Source organism: Mus musculus, chromosome 10, assembly GCF_000001635.26.
Source record: "Mus musculus strain C57BL/6J chromosome 10, GRCm38.p6 C57BL/6J".
NCBI classification, from domain to species: Eukaryota; Metazoa; Chordata; class Mammalia; order Rodentia; family Muridae; genus Mus; species Mus musculus.
In genome coordinates, this window is record NC_000076.6 from 97,474,387 (window position 1) to 97,493,998 (window position 19,612).

Here is a 19,612-nt window from a genome sequence, read left to right on the forward strand (position 1 = left end):
GGTCTTCCTATGGGGTGACCCTCCTCTTCTGCTTCTTCCATCTTTTCCTTTATTTAACAATAGAGGTCTCCAACTTCAATCCAATAGTTAGATGTAAGTATTGCTTTTTTAAAAAACAAACTTCCTACAAAGCCTGACATGATAGTTCCTGCAAACATTCAACTTTACTAAGCAGCCTCAGGTCGGGCATGTTTATAATATCGCTAAGGTATTATTGCCAAGACTAAAGATAGGGCCTGCAATTGTAGTTCAAACTCTTCACTGTTTTCCTACACTGGACCAACTGGGTGGATATGGCCTGCTGAGATAATGGTTTTCTTGTGTTATTATGCCCTTCATGTGCCTTTGATAAAACATCTAGCTTCTCTACAGTAGCTGGAGCATCTCAATCACTAATTGAATATTTGCTGAAGAAATGAATGACCACTTGGACAAGGGCCTCATGGTGGACTTTCAGGGTCCTTCTGGAGTGTGGCTCTGTACTCACGTATCTCTTTAACATTGTAAGCATTGAACACTCATGGCAACGCTTGAACATTCAAGGGATCCTGAAAGAGGTCCACTTTTTTTAAAAAAAGCATCTATTTACCTTCCATTCAATTACATATCATCTTTAGCTTTCCTGCATTTAAGGTTTTATTAGTGCTGTTCTGTCTGCCTCAATAAAACTATTTTCTTCCTTGCAGGTCAAATTTACTCTTTTTAATCCCTCGGGATTCAATTCACATATTACCTGATCCTCCATAAACAGTTATCTAACTACCCAAGTGTAAAATGATCTCCACCTTCTCCCTGACAGTTATTGTTAATCACATCGTATTTCTCCCCCACCTCAGGAACTGGGCTTTATCTGTAGATTTTCTGGTTTGATATTACTAAGATGCTGTTATGTAAATAAGTAGTTTTCTCTTCTTGTGCTGCATAAATCCTTTGATGCCATGGCCTTTGTGCTGTTCTTCGTATCCCTTGTGCCCTTCACAGGCCTGAAATTGCTGTTTATTTTCTCCCGTGGCTGTTCTTAGTCAGTGTTTACTCATTGACTGATGGATAGGTTACTAGTCATTTTCTCCCCTGTATGTCTTGCCTAGATTTCTCCGGCTATTCAATAAATGTTGATTTGTTTTCAAGGCACAGACTGATTGATTACTAGTGTAGAAAGAAACCTAAATATTTTGCCAGACACTGACAAAAGAGATGTCCTTAAGCACCGATGAGTCATACAATTAAGTGGTGGCATAAGGCCTTGCAGTGAAAGGCTGTGTCTTTATACCTTTTCTTACACACTGTTTACATCAGTCCCGGGCTACTCTGTTTTAGTGTCACGGATCAAAGTAAAGATGCTTAACAAGCAACATGTGAAGGCTTATAACTTCCACAAATGTATCTTGGCATCTCCAAAGACCGCATTTGAAGCATAAAGAAAGCTGTGTAGTTAGTAAAGCAAAGTAGAATATTCTATTCGACCCAGGCTTTCCTAACTGCAATCCTAAAGAAGAAATTCTTCCAACTGGAACATGACGGTGGTGCTTTGAGTTTTGTTTGTCCTGAAAAGTTGTTGGGCTACAGAGGTACGCAGTTTTCATTTTTGAACTTGGATATCTAAAGAAAACGTATCAAAGCAATGCCCATAGAGCCACAGCAGCAGAAGAACGACCAAGTGTATATGTGCTATTGAGGGAAGGGTCAGACAGGGCTTTTAGTGTCTTATTATTTGCCTTCACCCAGAAAGCGGCACAATGGCTTCCCACATCTTAAATGTTGAATGTCCATGGAACAGAAGAGTGAAGCTAAACTTGTGCGAGGTGAAAGTGTAATGAAGGCGATGATTGTGGGTTGGAGATGTAAAGGAAGAAGAGAGCCAAAGCAAGAATTCTCTGCACACATTTGGTTTGCCTGTAACCTATCTCCAGCTTTCCTGCATCCCACTCTACCCATGATCCTTTGCTGAGAAAGAATTCTGTCTTTGTTGCTAAGGTCTACAGCGATGAAATCCCCTCAAATCCTGACTTCATTTTGGAGAACCAGAACCTAAACGTAAAACAGTCTCATCAGGTTTCCGAAGATAGTCACCGGCTTCCAGACCTCTTAGAAAATAAAAGGGTGTCTGGAGGCATTGCTGGGCTCTGGTACTCGTCAGAACTGTAGTGTTCAGGGTGTGACTTAACTCATTTGGATATGATTTTGGTGAGGAGTGAGTAGACTTTGACAGCAGTGCAACTGCAACTGTACTTGCTGGTGGGCTGTCGGTGGGAATCACGGTGTGAGTGGCTTTTGCAACATCTGTGGTATTCACTCTGAACCAGAATATTTCACATATCTAAATTCCCATGGTTTCAGAAAATCCAACCCTCACATTGCAGCCCGGGGTAGGGGAGCTTAAGCTATCTCTACAAAGCACCGTCTCCTGCCTCCGAGTCACTTTTTTTTTTTTTTTTTAAGATTTATTATTTTATGTATGTGAGTACGCAGCTGCTCTTTTCAGACACACCAGACGAGGGCATCAGATCCCATTACAGATGGTTGTGAGCCACCATGTAGTTGCTGGGAATTGAACTCAGGACTTCTGGAAGAGCAGTCAGTGCTCTTAACCACTGAGATCTCTCCAGCCCCCCTGAATCACTCTTTACGTTACAGTGCAGACACTTGAGACCCATGGACGGTGTCCTGACTTTGCTTTTACTTAACTGTATATGACTGTGTGATGATCCTATGTTTTTGCACCTAAAAAAAAATGAAAAAAAAAGAACCATATACTTGATATAACACTTATATATAACAGCTGTTCATAAATGAAGCTTGATAAATGTGAAGAAACTTAAAAGTTGTCATTAAATTAAAAAAAAAACATTACATAGGGAAAGCATTTGTCTCTATATATCCTTAAACAAGGTTTACGAACTATTAAAACTTTTTAAATATTGGGTGATTACAATGATGATTAAAGTGCCTGTGTGTGAGTGTGTGTGTGTGTGTGTGTGTGTGTGTGTGTGTGTGTGTGTGTGAGTGTGTGTGTGTGTGTGTGTGTGTGTGTGTGTGTGTGTGTGTAATATGTGGTTGAGGCATTGACTCTTTACTTCCTCCTTTACCTGGCTTCCAGAGGTTCAACGCTGATTGACAGGCTAGGAGCTGTAAGTACCTTTGTCTTCTAAGCTGTCTCTTGGGTCCCGGTATTGAACTTGTGTGCAGTTTTGAAAATGAGAAGGCATCGTATCTTAGAGATTTAACAGTAACTCTTCCTGTGTGTGTGCTCATTCTCCTTATGATGAAGCACAGCTATGTAACCTGGATTCAGAATTAGAATCTCTGGGAGCTGCCTTGTGCTTTGGGTCTTACTTAGCTTCATGGGCAGGGAGAGGTCACTGGTTCTCAATTTTTATATTTTCAAAACAGGAGGAGCAACTCTTCTTGGCTAGTTCAATTGTAAACTATATAACACACCAGAAAATAATGGAAAGTAATATTTATGGCGCACTTATACTGAAAGTAAGTTGAAATAAATTTGTTCTATACATTGTCTGCTTTCAAGCTCCATCTAAGACTAACCACTGAGTTACGTTTTCTATGTATTCCACAGGTGCAGAGACTGAAGCTTGGGGAGGTTAGGGGAGTTGCTTTAATTCCTAAACCTGTCATCAAAGGGAAGAACCCAGATATGAACTTTAAACCTAACAGCCCCACCAGTAAAAATTCAAACTAATTTATATGCATCTTTTGTTTCCTCTTGCCAACTTTATTCTACTTTTCTTTCCTATTTCTTTGCTTTCATCTCCTGTCTTATTCTACATTAGGCAATGACTGCTGCCACAATTTGTCCTGACTCACTAGAGTGAAGTTCAGTGTTGCTAAGAAACAAATCATCGATTAAGAAAGACAATGACTATAGTAACTGTGTTAGAGGGACTATGTGTGTTTTCTGGGAGTGAGGCAATGAGCAAGGAGTTATCGCATGTCAGAAGAAACTTATAAATACAAGCAACATTCAGAGGAGAAAGTCAATTAGTGCCAGAAGAAAGGGCATGTTCCTTACACCAATGTCAGCGAACACTTGGACTCAACAGAATCACTCAGCATGCTTCGACTCTGCAAGAATGGAGTGTGTGGAGGGAGAGGTTAAAAGACAGGCAGTTAGACTTGGGAAAGAAGTCAAAATAAGTCTAGCTACATCCTCCCCCTCCCTCAGATTCCCTCTCAAGAATTTAATTCCTTCCAGCTCCATAAAAATAAAAAAATATTTCCTGTCAAAGCATGCACTTAGGTGGGTAAAGGAAGGATAGGGGGAATCTCCTCCTTTTTCATAGATGGTGGCTTCAAGTCCCCACCTGATCAGAGCCTGGAGGCCTGAGCAGAAAAATGCGAGTCAGAACCTGGGAAGGCAAACAGAGCAACCCACAGCATCCAGAGATGGAATTATAAAATCTCCAAAAACTTTCTTCACTGCCTGAATAAACATGTTACTCAATTTGCACTTTCTTCTCCTCCCCCTGCCTATTTACTGAAATTTAAAAAGAGCCACAGAAAGTCCTAATTACATAAGGGACCCATCTATAAAAATTATTATTTTTTTCTTTACTTACAAACTAAATCTTATTGTAATCAGTGTCTAGTTTCTATGTGTTTTATTCAACAACAGCAGCAAAGAATAGACAGTAAGGAAGTTTTTGAAGCCGTAGGTAATGAAAATAATAAACAACATATTTTCCAGATTAAATTCTGGCTTTGTCCCAGAACACCATAGAAATGCATTCAAAATGCACAGAGAACTCCAGAGCACTTGAACTTCAGAGCCCAGGAGTAATTCTATGGAAGTCTAATTAGTCTTCTCTGCAGACCACATTTAAAAAAGCTTTAGGATTAATGCCATTCCATTTTCCAGACCCACACATCTCCAAAGCAAGGGGGAAAAAAGTCATTTCAGAAGGATAATAAATACTACTTACAAACAAGACTGGAAAGGGTGGAGACTGGAATGGGGTTGGGGGTGGGGAGACAAATTCTTCAGTTACAATCTTTTAGAAAAAAAAAAAAAAGACAAATTTCAAATCAAGTTGCTCCACTAGACTACAAAAGCAGTTTGGAATGCTGGGCGGATGCAAAGGGATAAAGCAAATGTGGAGGGGGAGGGAGAAGGGGGCCGATAAAGTTTCTGGCTACAATACAAGAGACGTATCATTACCATATGATCTAATGTGGGTGTCAGCTGGATGCGCTCACGCAGTGAAACCTTAGTTCTTAACTGTGCTATGGAGTAGAAGCAGGAGGTTTTCAACCCAGTGACAGTCACAGGGCAGCACCACCCCCTCCTCCTTCTTTCCACACCTGCAAACCCTTTTGCCTGGGCTGCATAGTTAGTGTTAATTACATCGCAGCTTTGAGGGCTCCTGTGGCAAATACCCGGATTAAAAGGTATGGCTTTCAATAATTGTCCTGAACTCTGCTACAGGCTAATAAAGCTTCTGTCAAGTGGAGGGCAGAAGAAAATATCTGGTGAGAAAAAGGAACGAGAAGGAAGCTGTGCTAAACTTTTAGTAATCTTTAGACAACGTTAGAAATGAATTGCTTGAAAACAGAAGTTAAGTACTCGGTAAAACAAACAAACAAAAAGGCAAAACTGTTTGAATGCATTGGTTTTGTGCTCTTGCTTCTGTTCTTGCAAATATGCTTATTAAAAACTTGTAACCTAACACCATGACTTGTCTATATTGGTAGTTTTGTGTTTGTACTGATGAAATGCTTTGCTCTTTATAAACTGTCAGCAGAAAAGCATTCGTAACTAGCATATTGCTTGTGCCTAAATTAGGTATTTAAGGGTTTCTTCTCGTGCTGTGTTCTTGCATACTTCACAATCTTTAAAACATCAGCAAGACAAGTCTCTGGCTGTAGAAATATAATGCCTACTTCTGCAACACCAGAAATGAATAGGAATTATTACCAGAAAGGTGAAAAGGAACACAGGAAATATTTATGATGTTAAAGATCTGAGATAATACAGCTGCAGAGCTCTTTGGTTATAAATGTTTCTGTCAATATTTTCGATGCAAATTAACCTTTCTTATGAGGTGCATTCACTATGAGGTGAGGGTGGGGGTTGATTCTCATTTTAACTTAAAGCAGAGTAAGCAGAGGACCACTGGTTACGTGTGCCCCAGTGTGTGACTCCAGTGATCTCTGTGCCTGTGGCTTTTTCTTCCTGCAGCTGCTTATTTTAGCAGACCTCTCCAAAAGAAACATAGGTTTTATTGTAGTTCTTGTTTGTGGACAAATGTATTTTTATTGCTTGTATTTTAATTATTCCTATTGTTACTGAAGTTTTAAATTCACCTTAAAATGAGGGATTTACAGATTCACTTCATACATACGTGTTAAGTTTTAACTCTGAAACACCTAACAACAGTATAAGTATGTTTATACAAAAGTTAACCTGGATGAAATAGCTAAGTAAATAAAGAAAGATTGTTTTGGGGCCAGACAGATTACTTTTGGTGAGACATTTCGGAACTTAAACAACTCTTTTTAGTGGAAAAATGGCTTTACAAATATTTGAGAGGAACAGTTTCTACAAGATATAGTGTTGCTTCAGTCACAACCTGTTCGTTTGTAAATTGTTTTTTGTTGTTCTAGTTGCCATTTATAACAAAAGGAAAAAAAAACAAACAAACAAAAAAACAAAACAAACAAACAAAAAAAAAAACACTGAAGAAATGTTGAGGACCAGTGACTCTTAAGATTTCTCTTAAGTTAATTGCTCTAAACACGCTGGATCTTTGAGTAGTATAAAAAATATTTTAAAAGAAATTTCATGGGAGAACTGGAAGAAAATTTATAAGCATTTTTTTAGGATAACAGAGTTCAAAAACATGCATATATGCATGCACACTTGCACATATACACACATACACACATGAGAGAGAAAGAGAGAGAGAGAGGGTATTAATGAAGTGGTATGCAGTCTGGCTGTATCAGGCTTTAGTCTAAAGGAAGATTGAGCAGAGAATTTGTCCTATTTTAACAAGGTAAACACATATAAAGAAAGATGGTGTTCCTCAGAGCCTGGGCTCAACATTTCCTTTTTAGGGTTGATAGGGAAGTCACCAGGCATGTCTGCTTTGGAGCGTAGATGACAAAGAGACATCTCCAGAAATGCTCCTTATTCTTATTAAATCTGAGATTACGTTGTTTCATTTCTTTTCTTCTCCTAAAATTACAAGGCATTAAATATGCAAGTCCAGCAAACTTGTGGTAAACCATAAACATTCTATTTTAATGTGAAGCAGTCTTCTCCTTTACTGCAATCCAAATAAACATCCCTAAACAATAACCTCCCTTTAAGAGCAGCTGAGTGGGATTGGGTTACTAGAGGACACTTGCCCTTGAACTTGGGGAGGTTGGATGAATCACAATCTTTATGATTTTTTTTTAAATTGAGAAATCACAATTATGTATGGAGTATTCTGTTTTAGACATACTGCAGTATTAGATGTAAATTAAAAATGAATGTGTGGAGTTTTTTTTTTTTTTAACTTGTGTGTGTGTGTATTTCCTAGTGTTTTTGGAAAAAGCTTCAAGGCTATACATTCTGTGTATTGTTATATGGAAACATAGTAGCGAGTAAATCCAACATATTTGCAGAGATGCAGCTCTTCTTGAGATCACGAGTCTGAAAGTGATGCCTTCAATGGTTGAGGATGACTTCTAAGAGCTGAAGAGGGATCTTAAGCCATGTCCGTTCAAAAAATAGGTGGCTTGATCTCTTTTGATTGTTCATTTTGAGTTATCTTTAATTAATATCCAAATAACTAGAAATTTGCTGTGAATATACAATTTGGGCTCTAAGACATCAGACTTGTTTGGTTTCTTGGAGCCAGCAGAATGCACTGTGTTATTAATAAACTGATGGTAGCTGAGTCACTTGTGTTCAAAATATTGTGCAAGGCATGGGTGAAGAACAAGGAATACTAAGGCACGCCCTGAGGGAGAACATCCACTAATGTTGGGGTAAACACAGAAAGCCCATTATAACATGATAAGTTCATTAAAAGAGGTCAGAATATCGTGCTTCAGATCACAGAAGCGGTAACGAGCAGCACCCTGCTCAGAGGAGAAGTGAGGGGAGACAGGGGCAGGAGACCCAGAATCTCACGTAACCTTTAAACTTCTTCAGAAGGTAGGTAATCAAAATGGCAAAGCTGTCTAAGTGTGGGGGGTTGAAGTAAAGAAAATGTCTGGGTTGAAGTGGGAGAGAGAAAATGCAGAGAATTGTATCTTTAAGTACCAATTGATACCAAATAATGTCTGGCTTCTCAACCAACTTAGGAACCATGGTTATCATTGACAGGTCAGAAGATGTCAAAAAATTGTGTCAGTAGATCTGTACAGAAGAACCTTAAATTTTATACGATGGCTTGGGCAGCAACATGGTGGAAGATGATTTGAAATAATAGAAATATTTAGAGCAGAAACAAGTTGGAGTCTTTTACAACAATTTTATGGGGTGGTAGATGAGACCAAAGGAAACACAGGAGGATCTGGAGATGAATAGGGCTTAAGGAGATGTCTCTGGAAGAAGTTGGAGATTTCTTACTACAAAGGCACAGTTTTATTTGACTGTCATATGACAGCACTGAGCCAACATGGTAATACAACCATGATTTCTTATTCAAGGACACCCTGACAGTGATCTGGCATATCGTCTTAATCCATACCCCAAGATGAGACACACTATTTCATACTGTTTGAATTGCTACTGGCAAGGAAATGGTTTACTTATGTCTGTAATCACCTTTACCTCCTTTTAAAGACCTTTTGCTGAATGCTTGACTTCTTCATGGCAAATGTTATTTTCTATACTTTTTCTCTGTGCTCTCACTCTGCTATGATATATTATGTATCAAATTGCACATAAATCAAGTGGCATCCTTGCTCAGAAACCCTTCTCTTTGTTTCCCTGGTCCCCAGGTCGTGAAAATACATGAGATAATCATGAAGGCAACTCTCATCTTCTTCCTTCTGGCACAAGTCTCTTGGGCTGGACCATTTGAACAGAGAGGCTTATTTGACTTCATGCTAGAAGATGAGGCTTCTGGCATAATCCCTTATGACCCTGACAATCCCCTGATATCTATGTGCCCCTACCGATGCCAGTGTCATCTTCGAGTGGTGCAGTGTTCTGATCTGGGTAAGTGTGTCTGGCCAAAGGTATGCCTCTTCTTCATGGAACTGAGTTCTCTTGAGTGCTTGGCCCTTTGAGGTCTCATCTCTGCAATTCCAGAAGTAAGAGACACACCCCCTAAAGAGGAGTAGGGCAAATAGTCAAGGAGAAAAAGAATTAACTTTGAGGCTAGGACACTTTAGGCTTTCCACGCTACACTGCCCCACCTCTCACCCTTTTCAATCAGGTCTACAAAGGTTTGTAGTGAATCACTTTAAAAAAAAACTTAATGACTTGAATAGATCCCCTTTTTGCAAAGTAAAATGTCTACCAATACATCATCTATATTGTGTTTCCAGGGGGATGTTTATTCTTTCCCATTTTCATTTTTGTTTCTTTTTCTAAATTTTTGATTTGGTTTCCTAAAGTGTTAGATACTATGAAAACTTGGAAAGTCCCTTTACTCTTTACAGGTTCCAGGCAACAGAGATTAAACGTGACTAACTTGCAAAATGCATAGTTATCAGAAGCAAAATGAGATGGATTGTGCAACAAAAAATTATCTTCAAGATGCACAGGCATTCCCTGCATTCTCTGGTCTGGGTTCCCATGTAGCTTTGGCAGCCGATTATGGTCTTTAGAACTATTCAACAGGAATATTTATAACTAAAGCACAATGTAAATATCTGATATAATCTCATGTTCTGAAACTTCAGCTCAATACACTAAAGAGAGCTGGCTTATCTGTTTGAAAGTAAAAATTGGCCTGGAATTCCAAAAGCCACATGATTAGAAGATAAATCTTCAGAAAGTTTGGAGGCCCAGCAGTTGAGCCAAAGGTTAATGCATTGGCTTCCCATGGCAGCTGCTTTCCCTTCTTCTCTTTACTTGTCTATTTTCTTATCGCAAAAAAAAAAAAAAAAAAAAAAAAAAAAAAACCATGATCACAGGACTAGTGTTTTTGCTGTGTGTCTTGCTTATAGAAGAAATACCACAGCATAAGAAGGTGCTTCACAGAGAAGCCCCATAGTTATTCAGGGCAATTTGCTAGGCATATTTTGCAGAAAAATGATCAGTAATATTAACCAGGGAAATATGCTCTACAGAGGAGCACAGACAAACGTAGAAGTAAACTGTTCAGCATCAACAACCAAGAAACACTTATCTTACTTTTCAATGTTGACACTTTAAAACTTCAGTGAGGGTATACACGGAGGCTTTCAGGAGGCTAGAGGTAGTTTCTCTGGTTGCTCAGTGATCTGGTAAGTATATTCTTCCCTATGATGGGTCAGTGGCACTCCAGATGTAGGAATATACATTATTATCTGTTTCCTTAGAACTACCATTTTCATAGGTTTTAATGAGACAAAACAGATGCAATGTTCAAACTTTTGTCAGTATTGACTATATTGTATTTAATATAAGTAATTTTCTATTTAAATGCTTGACTGTGTGTTTTCCTCTATGGCTGAAGTTCTCAACCTTCCAAACACTGTGACCCTTTAATATAGTTCCTCATGTTGTTTATGGTGACCCCACAGTGATAAAATTATTTCTTGTTGCCAATTTGTAACTGTAATTTTGCTACTCTTATGAATTGTAATGTAAATACTTCTAGAGGTAGAAGGTTGTTAAAGGAGTTGGGACCCAGAGGTTGAGAGCCACTGCTCTAAGGGTTATTTGTGCCAGTGTTAAACCACAATGATTCTTAAACATATTTTCAATGAGAGTAAATGAAAAATGAGAAGCTGGAGCTCAGCCATTTGTTTATAAGGAGATGTGAAAGCTTCTGGAAGATTCCCCGGGACGTTTGGCTCCAGTTATCTCCACTGTAGCATCATTTCCTGGTTATCTAGAGCACAGAGGGCTGAGAAAGTACACATGAATTTGCCAAGTACTTCTGCATGTTTTGTTAAAATTTAGTTTGAGGTTTAAACCAGAATTCAGTGTGAGACCCATAGTTCCATTCTATCTTTATCAGATAAAGAACTATTTTGGAAAACTGATCAGCAAATGTAGTCTTTATCAAATTATGGAGTCCAGTTGTTACCAAAAGGAAAGGACAACTCATTCCTTTTATATTTGCTATTAACGGATATGTGATTTTATATACATTGCATATATTACATGTAGCATGAAATATTTTGATACATATGTACATCGAGTTATGCTTTAATTTGTTAAACATACCTATTATCTCAGACATTTAGCACTTACCCATGAAGATAATCTTTCCAAAGCCTTTCCTCTAGCATTCTGAAACATTTGGTACACTGAACTAATCTAGCGTTGCCTGATTGTGTAATATACCACAGAACAACATTCTCTAACTGAACTTAGTAACCTCACAACTTCTCTAACCATTCATTAGTTAACACATACTAGAACATATTTTGTGTTAAATTACAAAACTTTCATCCAGAAAATGGAACAATAGATGTGAGAAACAACGGGAGAATATTTTTTTGACTATACAGCTATGAGTTTTTTTCTTTTTTTTTTTTTCAGAAGAAATAATGAACTCCAAAAATCCACTAACAAAAAAATTAACTATATATTTAGGAGAGAGAGAGAGAGAGAGAGAGAGAGGGAGAGAGAGAGAGAGAGAGAGAGAGAGAGAGAGAGAGAGAGACTGAGACTGTGCCAAGAAAGGCAATCTTGGGTACTCCAGACAACTCCAGCTTAGCAGCACAGAATGCTATTCATAAGAATAAGTCTTTGGGGATCCAGTCCAGACTAGACTTCCATGACCTTTGATCCTGTTAATATTTGGTTACCAATGCATAAGGGACCATAACTGAGAGCAAACTTTCTGATCCCTTGCCAAATTCTGTGTTTTAGGTCATAAAATAAATGATAATGTTTGAAAGCTCCCTTCTTTGACAGGCATTCATCAATGGTAACAGTTACTTTTTCAAAATGAAAAATAGACCTAAATACACATTTCTCAGAACTGACCCATTAACGCGTGAAATAAAAATACATCAAAGGTCATTCATCATTGGGGAAACGCTTATCGAAACTATATCACTGGACAGCAGTAAAAATGACTTTATCAGGAATACTAAAGTAGCCAATTCTTAGAAGGGTGTCTAAAAAAGGGAGTCCTTGAACTCTGTGGGCAAGAATTAAAATAAAAATAGCCCTCATAGAAAATGATATGGATAGTCCTCAGAATATTAAAAGTAGCACATTACCATCTAGATGTTCTACTCCTGGGTAAGTGTCAGAGAGGTACCTTCATACCCATAGGCGATGGAAAACCATTCACAGCCAATAACCGCTAACAGGAAGTATGCAGATGAATGCAGCTCATTCCTTTCCAAATGTTGTCTAACCTAGATCTTGATCAGATATTCAGTTCTGTGTGCTTGGTATCTTGGAGGAAGATAATTTCTCTTGCTTATAGATTTTTGGCTCAGTTATTGTTGATGGGGCCAGGGATCACCAAGGAGCATGATTTGGTAATAACTTTGATCTCACTGCTAGAATACATATGAGCCCTGAAAAGTCAAATACACACAATCATTGTCTTAAGTTTAATTTTTAAAAACTAAGCACATAATGACTGATATTTGAAAAGTATCTCTATGCCTTTAAAATAATTTAAAAGAGCTTTGTCTATATGGATGAATATCCTTGAACTGAAACCTGCTTTGTCCTCTCCTATATGGAACTTGATATTTTAAAAAGGCTTTTCTCATTTAATAGGTGGATATGTATATTATATTGCTAGACAAGAACTTAAAATGCATATAAACATTCTTACAAGAGTAACGTTTATATTCGGGATACTAGTTCGTAGATAAGCATCTCAACCGCAAGGCAATTAATGACATGTGTTCTATCTTCCTTGAAAATGATTGTCTCATAGGTACATGGCTCATGAAGCTGACAAAGGCAGGTATGGAGGCAAAATCCAATATTCTCAGCTACTCAGCAGACTGATGAGGGTTGCAAGCTCAAGGTCCATTTGGGCTACAGGGAGAGAGAGAGAGAGAGAGAGAGAGAGAGAGAGAGAGAGAGAGAGAGAGAATCAGAGCGACACATAGAGAGAAACTGAGAAAGATTGAGGAAGAGACAGAGAAAGAAAGAAATGGAGAGGAGAGAGACAGAAACACAGAGAGAGGTAGAGAGAAATGAAAAAGACAGAGACAGAGGTCAAAGGTCATCCTAGATAAGTAAGGACCTCTTATCAAAATAAAAGGTAAAGACCTTTTATTGCTGCAATAATCTATCACCTCCTTTATAAGCATTGAAGATTAGCTTTAGTTTGAACTGTTAGTGTTTAGTCATCACAATGATTCGTACCTCCAAGGTATTTCCAACTCAGTGTTTTGAATAAGAACAGAGAGTCTCAAGTGTTTGAACTTGGCACTCAATCATCTCTAATTCATAGCTTGATTTATTTTTAATTCAAGTCACTCTGAAGCTAAAAGTTGTCTTAGCATATCTGATATTTTATTGATTTACAAAAAAACTGGAGTTTTTAAATAGAATTTTTAAAAATGTTTATTTAATGTCCTAATTAAGCAGAATTAAGTTGATTAAGGGCAGATCTGGGTATAATCATTTTGTTGGGAAGCATCTGCTAACTGAATGAAGGCTTTCTATGCACACATGGACCTTTGTAGGTAAACTCTCTGAAGATGCTGAACTTCGTGGAACAAAGATGCACACAACAGTAGCCATTACTCACAAGAAAAACTAGCTCAAGGTTAAGATGTTTACATAAAAAAAAATTAGTGTTTGTTATACCTGCAAAATAAAATTTAGTTTCCATTTAGTTAATAATTGTAATGTAAAGAAGAGAAAAACAGAGAGATGTAGATTCTAATCATCAGCAAAAAAAATGTAGCTTAAATTGTCTATATTTATACAAATCATAATAGGAATTGAGACTGGCTCTACCTGTGATAGATAATTAATTTGTAATACGATTTACTGATTTCTCATAAAGGGTATCTTCTAAAAGGTATCATTTAAATATGCTTTCAGGGAAACTTATAATTTGTGACCATAATGAAAAAGACAAAAAAATTATTATTAAAATTAAAATAATAAGAATTATGTAACTATCTCAACTTACACATGGAAATTCACCACCATCGGTAACTCCAGATCCAAGAGAGATCCAATATTCACTGGATGGCACTCCATCATCACTAGGCACACATGTGGTATAAAAACAAACATGCAGGCAAAAAGTCACATACATACAAATAAAATCATTCTTAAAGTGTTTTAATAAGATGAACTTTTAATTTACTGAAGAACTTCAACTAGTTCATTGAACTACATTAATTATTATATTCACCCTCTCTCAAAATAGCTTTTAGGTAATTTCCAGAAGTTTCATGTAACACATAAATATATAATAAAATAAATAATAAAAATTAAATAAAATATTCATGAGTAAACTCTAAAAATAACAACAGCTTATTGTGTATATTACCAATTACTCTGTAAATATTGGTGTGTTTATTCCATTCCTAGTTAATATTTATTATAATCCATGTTGTACATATATTGCACAGTTGCAGGGAGATGGTAGTATCACCAGTGACTAAATTTAGGGTCTTACATGTTTACACTCTTACAGTAAGCAGTGAACTGGGTCCACTCTCCAGTTTTAAGATTTCCTTCAGTCTTCTTTAAATTGTAGTTCCACAAATTTTCCTTCATGTTCCTTCCAAGCCATTTATTCAAAAAGTTGAGGCCCCAACTTTATGATATCATCTTGACTCATTTCAAGTGAAAGTGTAGATCTATTAATCAAATTCAAAATTAATTTGTATATAGGTTTTGGTCAATATCTCTCCATGAATGTATATTTGTTTTCCCATCTAGCAGCTTATAGTTTATCCTTCTCCAAGATAAGTATATACTATGGAAAAAAGTTGTTAACCCAGACCCCAGGGCCATGTAAAACAGAGAGAACAAACAATCTTTTTCAGCCACACATGTGACTAAAGATGCCTTAAAAATATGTCACAGTCAAAGAAGAGGCAACAATTCACAGGTGAAGACAAAGGACATGGCATATTTGATGGGGAGATTCATTTGATAATTGAAAACTTAGGACTAAATGAAGAAAGTTTTGTCATAATACACTGGAGGAAAAAGAAAACCTTAATATAAAAAATTAGGATGCAGAGAGATTTTATAACACAACATAGCAGAAAAACATTTCAAGAGCATGCTCATGAATTCTTCAGTGCATGATTACAAGGCAGCTTTATTTTTTTAATTTAATTTATTTTGCTTTCTTTACTTTACATCTCAATCACTGCTCCTTCCCTGTCAACCCTTCCACAATATTTCCTCATCCCCTTCTTCTACTCCTCTGAGCAGGTGGGGATACCTCTAGATATCCCCTGATTCCTAGAACTTCAAGTATAAGCACTTCCTCTCCCATTGAGGCCAGACAAGGCATCCCAGCTAGAAGAACATATCCCATGTATAGACAACAGCTTTTGGTATATGCCACATTCCAGTTGTTCAGGACCCACATGAAGACCAAGCTGCACATATGCGGCATATGAGTGTGGAGGCCTAGGTCCTATGTGTATGTTCTTTGGTTGGTGGTTCAAAATCTGACAACTCCAAGAGTCCAGGTTGGTTGACTCTGTTGGTCTTCCTGTGGAGTTCCTATCCCCTTGGGGGTCTGCAATCCATCCTCCTATTCTTTCATAAACGTCCTTAAGCTCCATCCACTGTTTGACTGGGTTTCTGCATCTGTCTGAGTCAGCTGCTGGGTGGAGCCTCTCAGAGAAGAACTTGCTCCTGCCTCAAGCATAACAGAGTATCATTATAATAGTGTTAGGGGTTGGCGCTTGCCCATGGGATGGGCCTCAAGATGGGAAAGTTGATTGGTCATTCCCTCAGTCTCTGCTCCTTCCCCCAAGCCTGCATTTCCTGTAGACAGGGATGAAGTTTGGGTTAAAAATTTGGCAGCTTGATGTTTTATTGCTAATGTGCCAGAAAGAAACTTGTGCATGAAGCATCCAGAAAACCTTCAGAATGGAAAGCAAAACAAAACAACAACATAAACCACTTCTATTTATCCTGCATTTGCAGGTGAACAAGCAAAGACTCTACGAAGATGAGAATGTAGGCCATGAGCCTGTGGTTTCTAAGAAGTGTGGGTTCAAGGCCCTGTCGGGCAGATTAGTATTTGTAGAGGAAGAACCTTGAGTGAGCTCTAAAGGGTAATAGAGTCAGAGCAATGGGTGAATGTGATTTCTCACAAAACATTCATGATATGAACCAAAGTGAATTTCTAGGAATGAGGGTGTTCAAGATGAGGTGGTGCTCAGGATGGGGTGGTGCTCAGGATGGTGTGGTGCTCAGGATGAGGTGGTGCTCAGGATGGGGTGGTGCTCAGGATGAGGTGGTGCTCAGGATGGGGTGGTGCTCAGAATGAGGTGATGCTCAGGATGGGGTGGTGGTGCTCAGGATGGGGTGGTGCTCAGGATGGGGTGGTGCTCAGGATGGGGTGGTGCTCAGGATGGGGTGGTGGTGCTCAGGATGGGGTGGTGCTCAGGATGGGGTGGTGCTCAGGATGAGGTGGTGCTCAGGATGGGGTGGTGCTCAGGATGAGGTGGTGCTCAGGGTGGGGTGGTGGTGCTCAGGATGGGATGGTGCTCAGGATGGGGTGGTGCTCAGGATGGGGTGGTGCTCAGGATGGGGTGGTGCTCACATGTATGAATAGCAAAGCCGATGTTTCAATGGTGAGGACTCATACCATCTTGGTTATTGGTCTAGTTTAGCTAGGATCTATGATGGAAGTTTTACTTCTCTGGTCTTGTTTAGTCAGGATAAAAAAAAAAAAAGAGGGTTGACTTAGATTACAAATTACCTCCCTCCCCTCCCCCTTTATTTCTGAGACACATTTTCTTTTAGACAAGAACTCAGTATGTAACACTGGCTGAAAACAAATCTATCACGAATACAGTTGAAATAAAGCTTAACAAAATAATGCAACCTTCCAGCACCAATTAAGTCAGTTTTAAAAGGAGTTATATTTAAAAGTAAATAGAAAGATAATAAACAAACAAACAAACAAATAAATAAATAAAAGCAGAGAATGTGTGTGAGAGAGAGATTGAGAGACCAAGAGAGAGACTGAGAGAGAAAAATAGAGAGATTTTTACATCAAAAGTATTCAGATTAACTTATCTACTTTTCTTATTTGAATGTAGTCTGCTAAGCAACCTCATTTAGCTGACATTAAGGGCTCTTTCCCTTTGTGATGTTCTAAGAACTCATATTATGGGTAATCTACCCATTGTACTTTACCTAGATCTTTGAAGATACTAATTTACAGTGGGACATTTTATCTAGATATAAAATGTATAGAATTAGGGGGAGGAATCTGGTGTGAGAACATTTTTTTTTTTGGCTGGGGGACATATAAATAAACCTGACGCATGAAATATTATGTTGCAAGCCTAGAGGGTCATCTTTTAGTCATGTTCATTATTCCTAATGAGGATTTTGTTTATGCCATTAAACCCTTCCTAAAAGTCACCAGGTAAAGGAAGTTACCATGCTGCCTTACATTTCTGCTTCAATCAAGAGCTTTCACAGCAAGGTTTTATAAATTATTATAGTACTGTTGGGAAGGGAATAGTATAACATAACTTTAATTGAAATAATCACTATAGTTATGTAATTCAAAGTAGTCATGATGAACTTCAGTGTATGAGGTTCACCAAATGAGTATGAATCCATTAGTACTTCAGAGCAAATATGTAAGCATTATAATTTGATCACTGAAATGGACCTCCAAGAGCTAATTTGCAAGAGTCACAAGTCTGAGAGGGTATTTTTCTTTTATGCTCCATCTCCAGATATAACACATGTAACTTAGCTTAAGCAATTTCTGTCATAAAGTTCAAGGGTGACAACATGAACAAAAGGGTGAGCCTTCCAGAGACAGAGTCCTTTCCTTACGTGCATGGGATTTTTTTCACACAATCTTGACATTGTTCAAATGTTAAGACAGGCTCTAGAGTTTTATCTCATAATTATACAAAAGTAAGCATAAGAGGAAATTAAATCTCTGACAGAAAGCAGAAAACAAGCACTAATGAGACACAGGACTACATTCCAAAGGAAAGGAAATCATGTCTTTTTGTGGTTGGATCACACTAATTATCACAGATTTGGCAAAAGGCTACATCCTCTAATTGCAGGCAATTAGCAAATTGACATTTTTGAAAATGGCTGTGATTACGGTTGTGGAGTACCCTCCTGTCACCCTCCCACAAGGTAGCTGTTCTATAGTCTACTTCCCAGTGCTGAACACACGTCAATCTTTCATTTCTATGGGAACCACGCCTGTAATGAGTTCAGTGTTTATAGAACATATGATGTCAGTTGAGCATCACATGCATTAGATACTGAACTTTACTAAGACACTGGTCATTGCTATGAACAATATTTCCTACTACTATAATTGGAGAGGCAGTCTCTGGACAAGACCAACAACAATAACAACAACAACAAAAAAGACCTCTTAGAAATAAGTGATTTTCAAATGTATGTAATTATCATGGAAGAAATGGAAGAGATTTGAAATTTGATAGCCATGTGGTTTCTGAGTACATGCTCATTAAAGGCTCAGAACTGGAAAGCTATCTTCCCAACATAGTTGTTATTATACTCTGTTGTGATTGTAGTTCTAATGAAAAACTATAGTGAATTGTATTTTTCATGAGTTATACTCCCATGTGAGTAAAGTCTGTTTGCTTCCGCTGCATATGCAGCCTCCAGTCAATGAAACAAAGTATTTTCCAAGGAGTCAGAACTCTTTAGTATTTCAAGCTTTATAGTTATGGAAAACTTGTTTCTATTCAAAATTTTAAATTTTAAATTTTTGTTAAGATATCTGAAAGTAGAGGGATTGTCACACTATGTGAGAGTAGAATTTCCAAGTTGTTAAATTTTTTGAAAAAGTATATGTGTGTGTGTTTATGTGTGTAAGCAGAGGGTGTATATATGCACACCTATTTATATGAATCTGTATTGATATAAATATAGATATAGATATAAGTGCCCATGAAGCCAAAGAAGGACTGGAGTCATTGCAGTTGGATTTGCAGGCAGTTGTGGCCTCTTGTTGTAGCTTATAGAAATCAAACGCAGACCCACTGCAGAAACAGCACACATTTGTAAACACTGTGTCTCTGAACTCAAATATCCAGTTTTTATTTTACCTCCCTTCATCCCTCAAAATAAAAATGAAAATATGTATTATAATTGGTTAAATGAGTAGTGAATCGTATTTTTGACCATAAAGGTCATAACTTGGTTGTTATGTGTCTATATTGACGTACTGAAAATCTACATTCCAAAATTAAGGCTTCATGAAGTTAGTTTCACAGAACTTATGCCACCAAATTTATCCTATTCAACCATAGACCTCTTGGTTATAAAATGGCAATTAAAACTGATATTGTC

At 37.8% G+C, this 19,612-nt stretch overlaps 1 protein-coding gene across 2 annotated transcripts in view; it reads left to right on the forward strand.

Annotated features, from left to right (window-relative positions):
* Nucleotides 1-5,113: 5,113 nt before the first annotated feature.
* Nucleotides 5,114-19,612, forward strand: part of Dcn (decorin) — a 38,664-nt gene continuing 24,165 nt past the window's right edge. The window contains exons 1-2 of one of the 2 annotated variants that reach the window (NM_001190451.2): nt 5,114-5,403; nt 8,953-9,172. In NM_001190451.2, coding sequence (NP_001177380.1) covers nt 8,977-9,172 — 196 coding nt within the window. In that variant the 5' untranslated portion in view covers nt 5,114-5,403; nt 8,953-8,976. Of the gene's footprint in view, nt 5,404-7,944; nt 8,162-8,952; nt 9,173-19,612 lie in introns of those variants that run through there. The other variant, NM_007833.6, reaches the window with a different exon arrangement.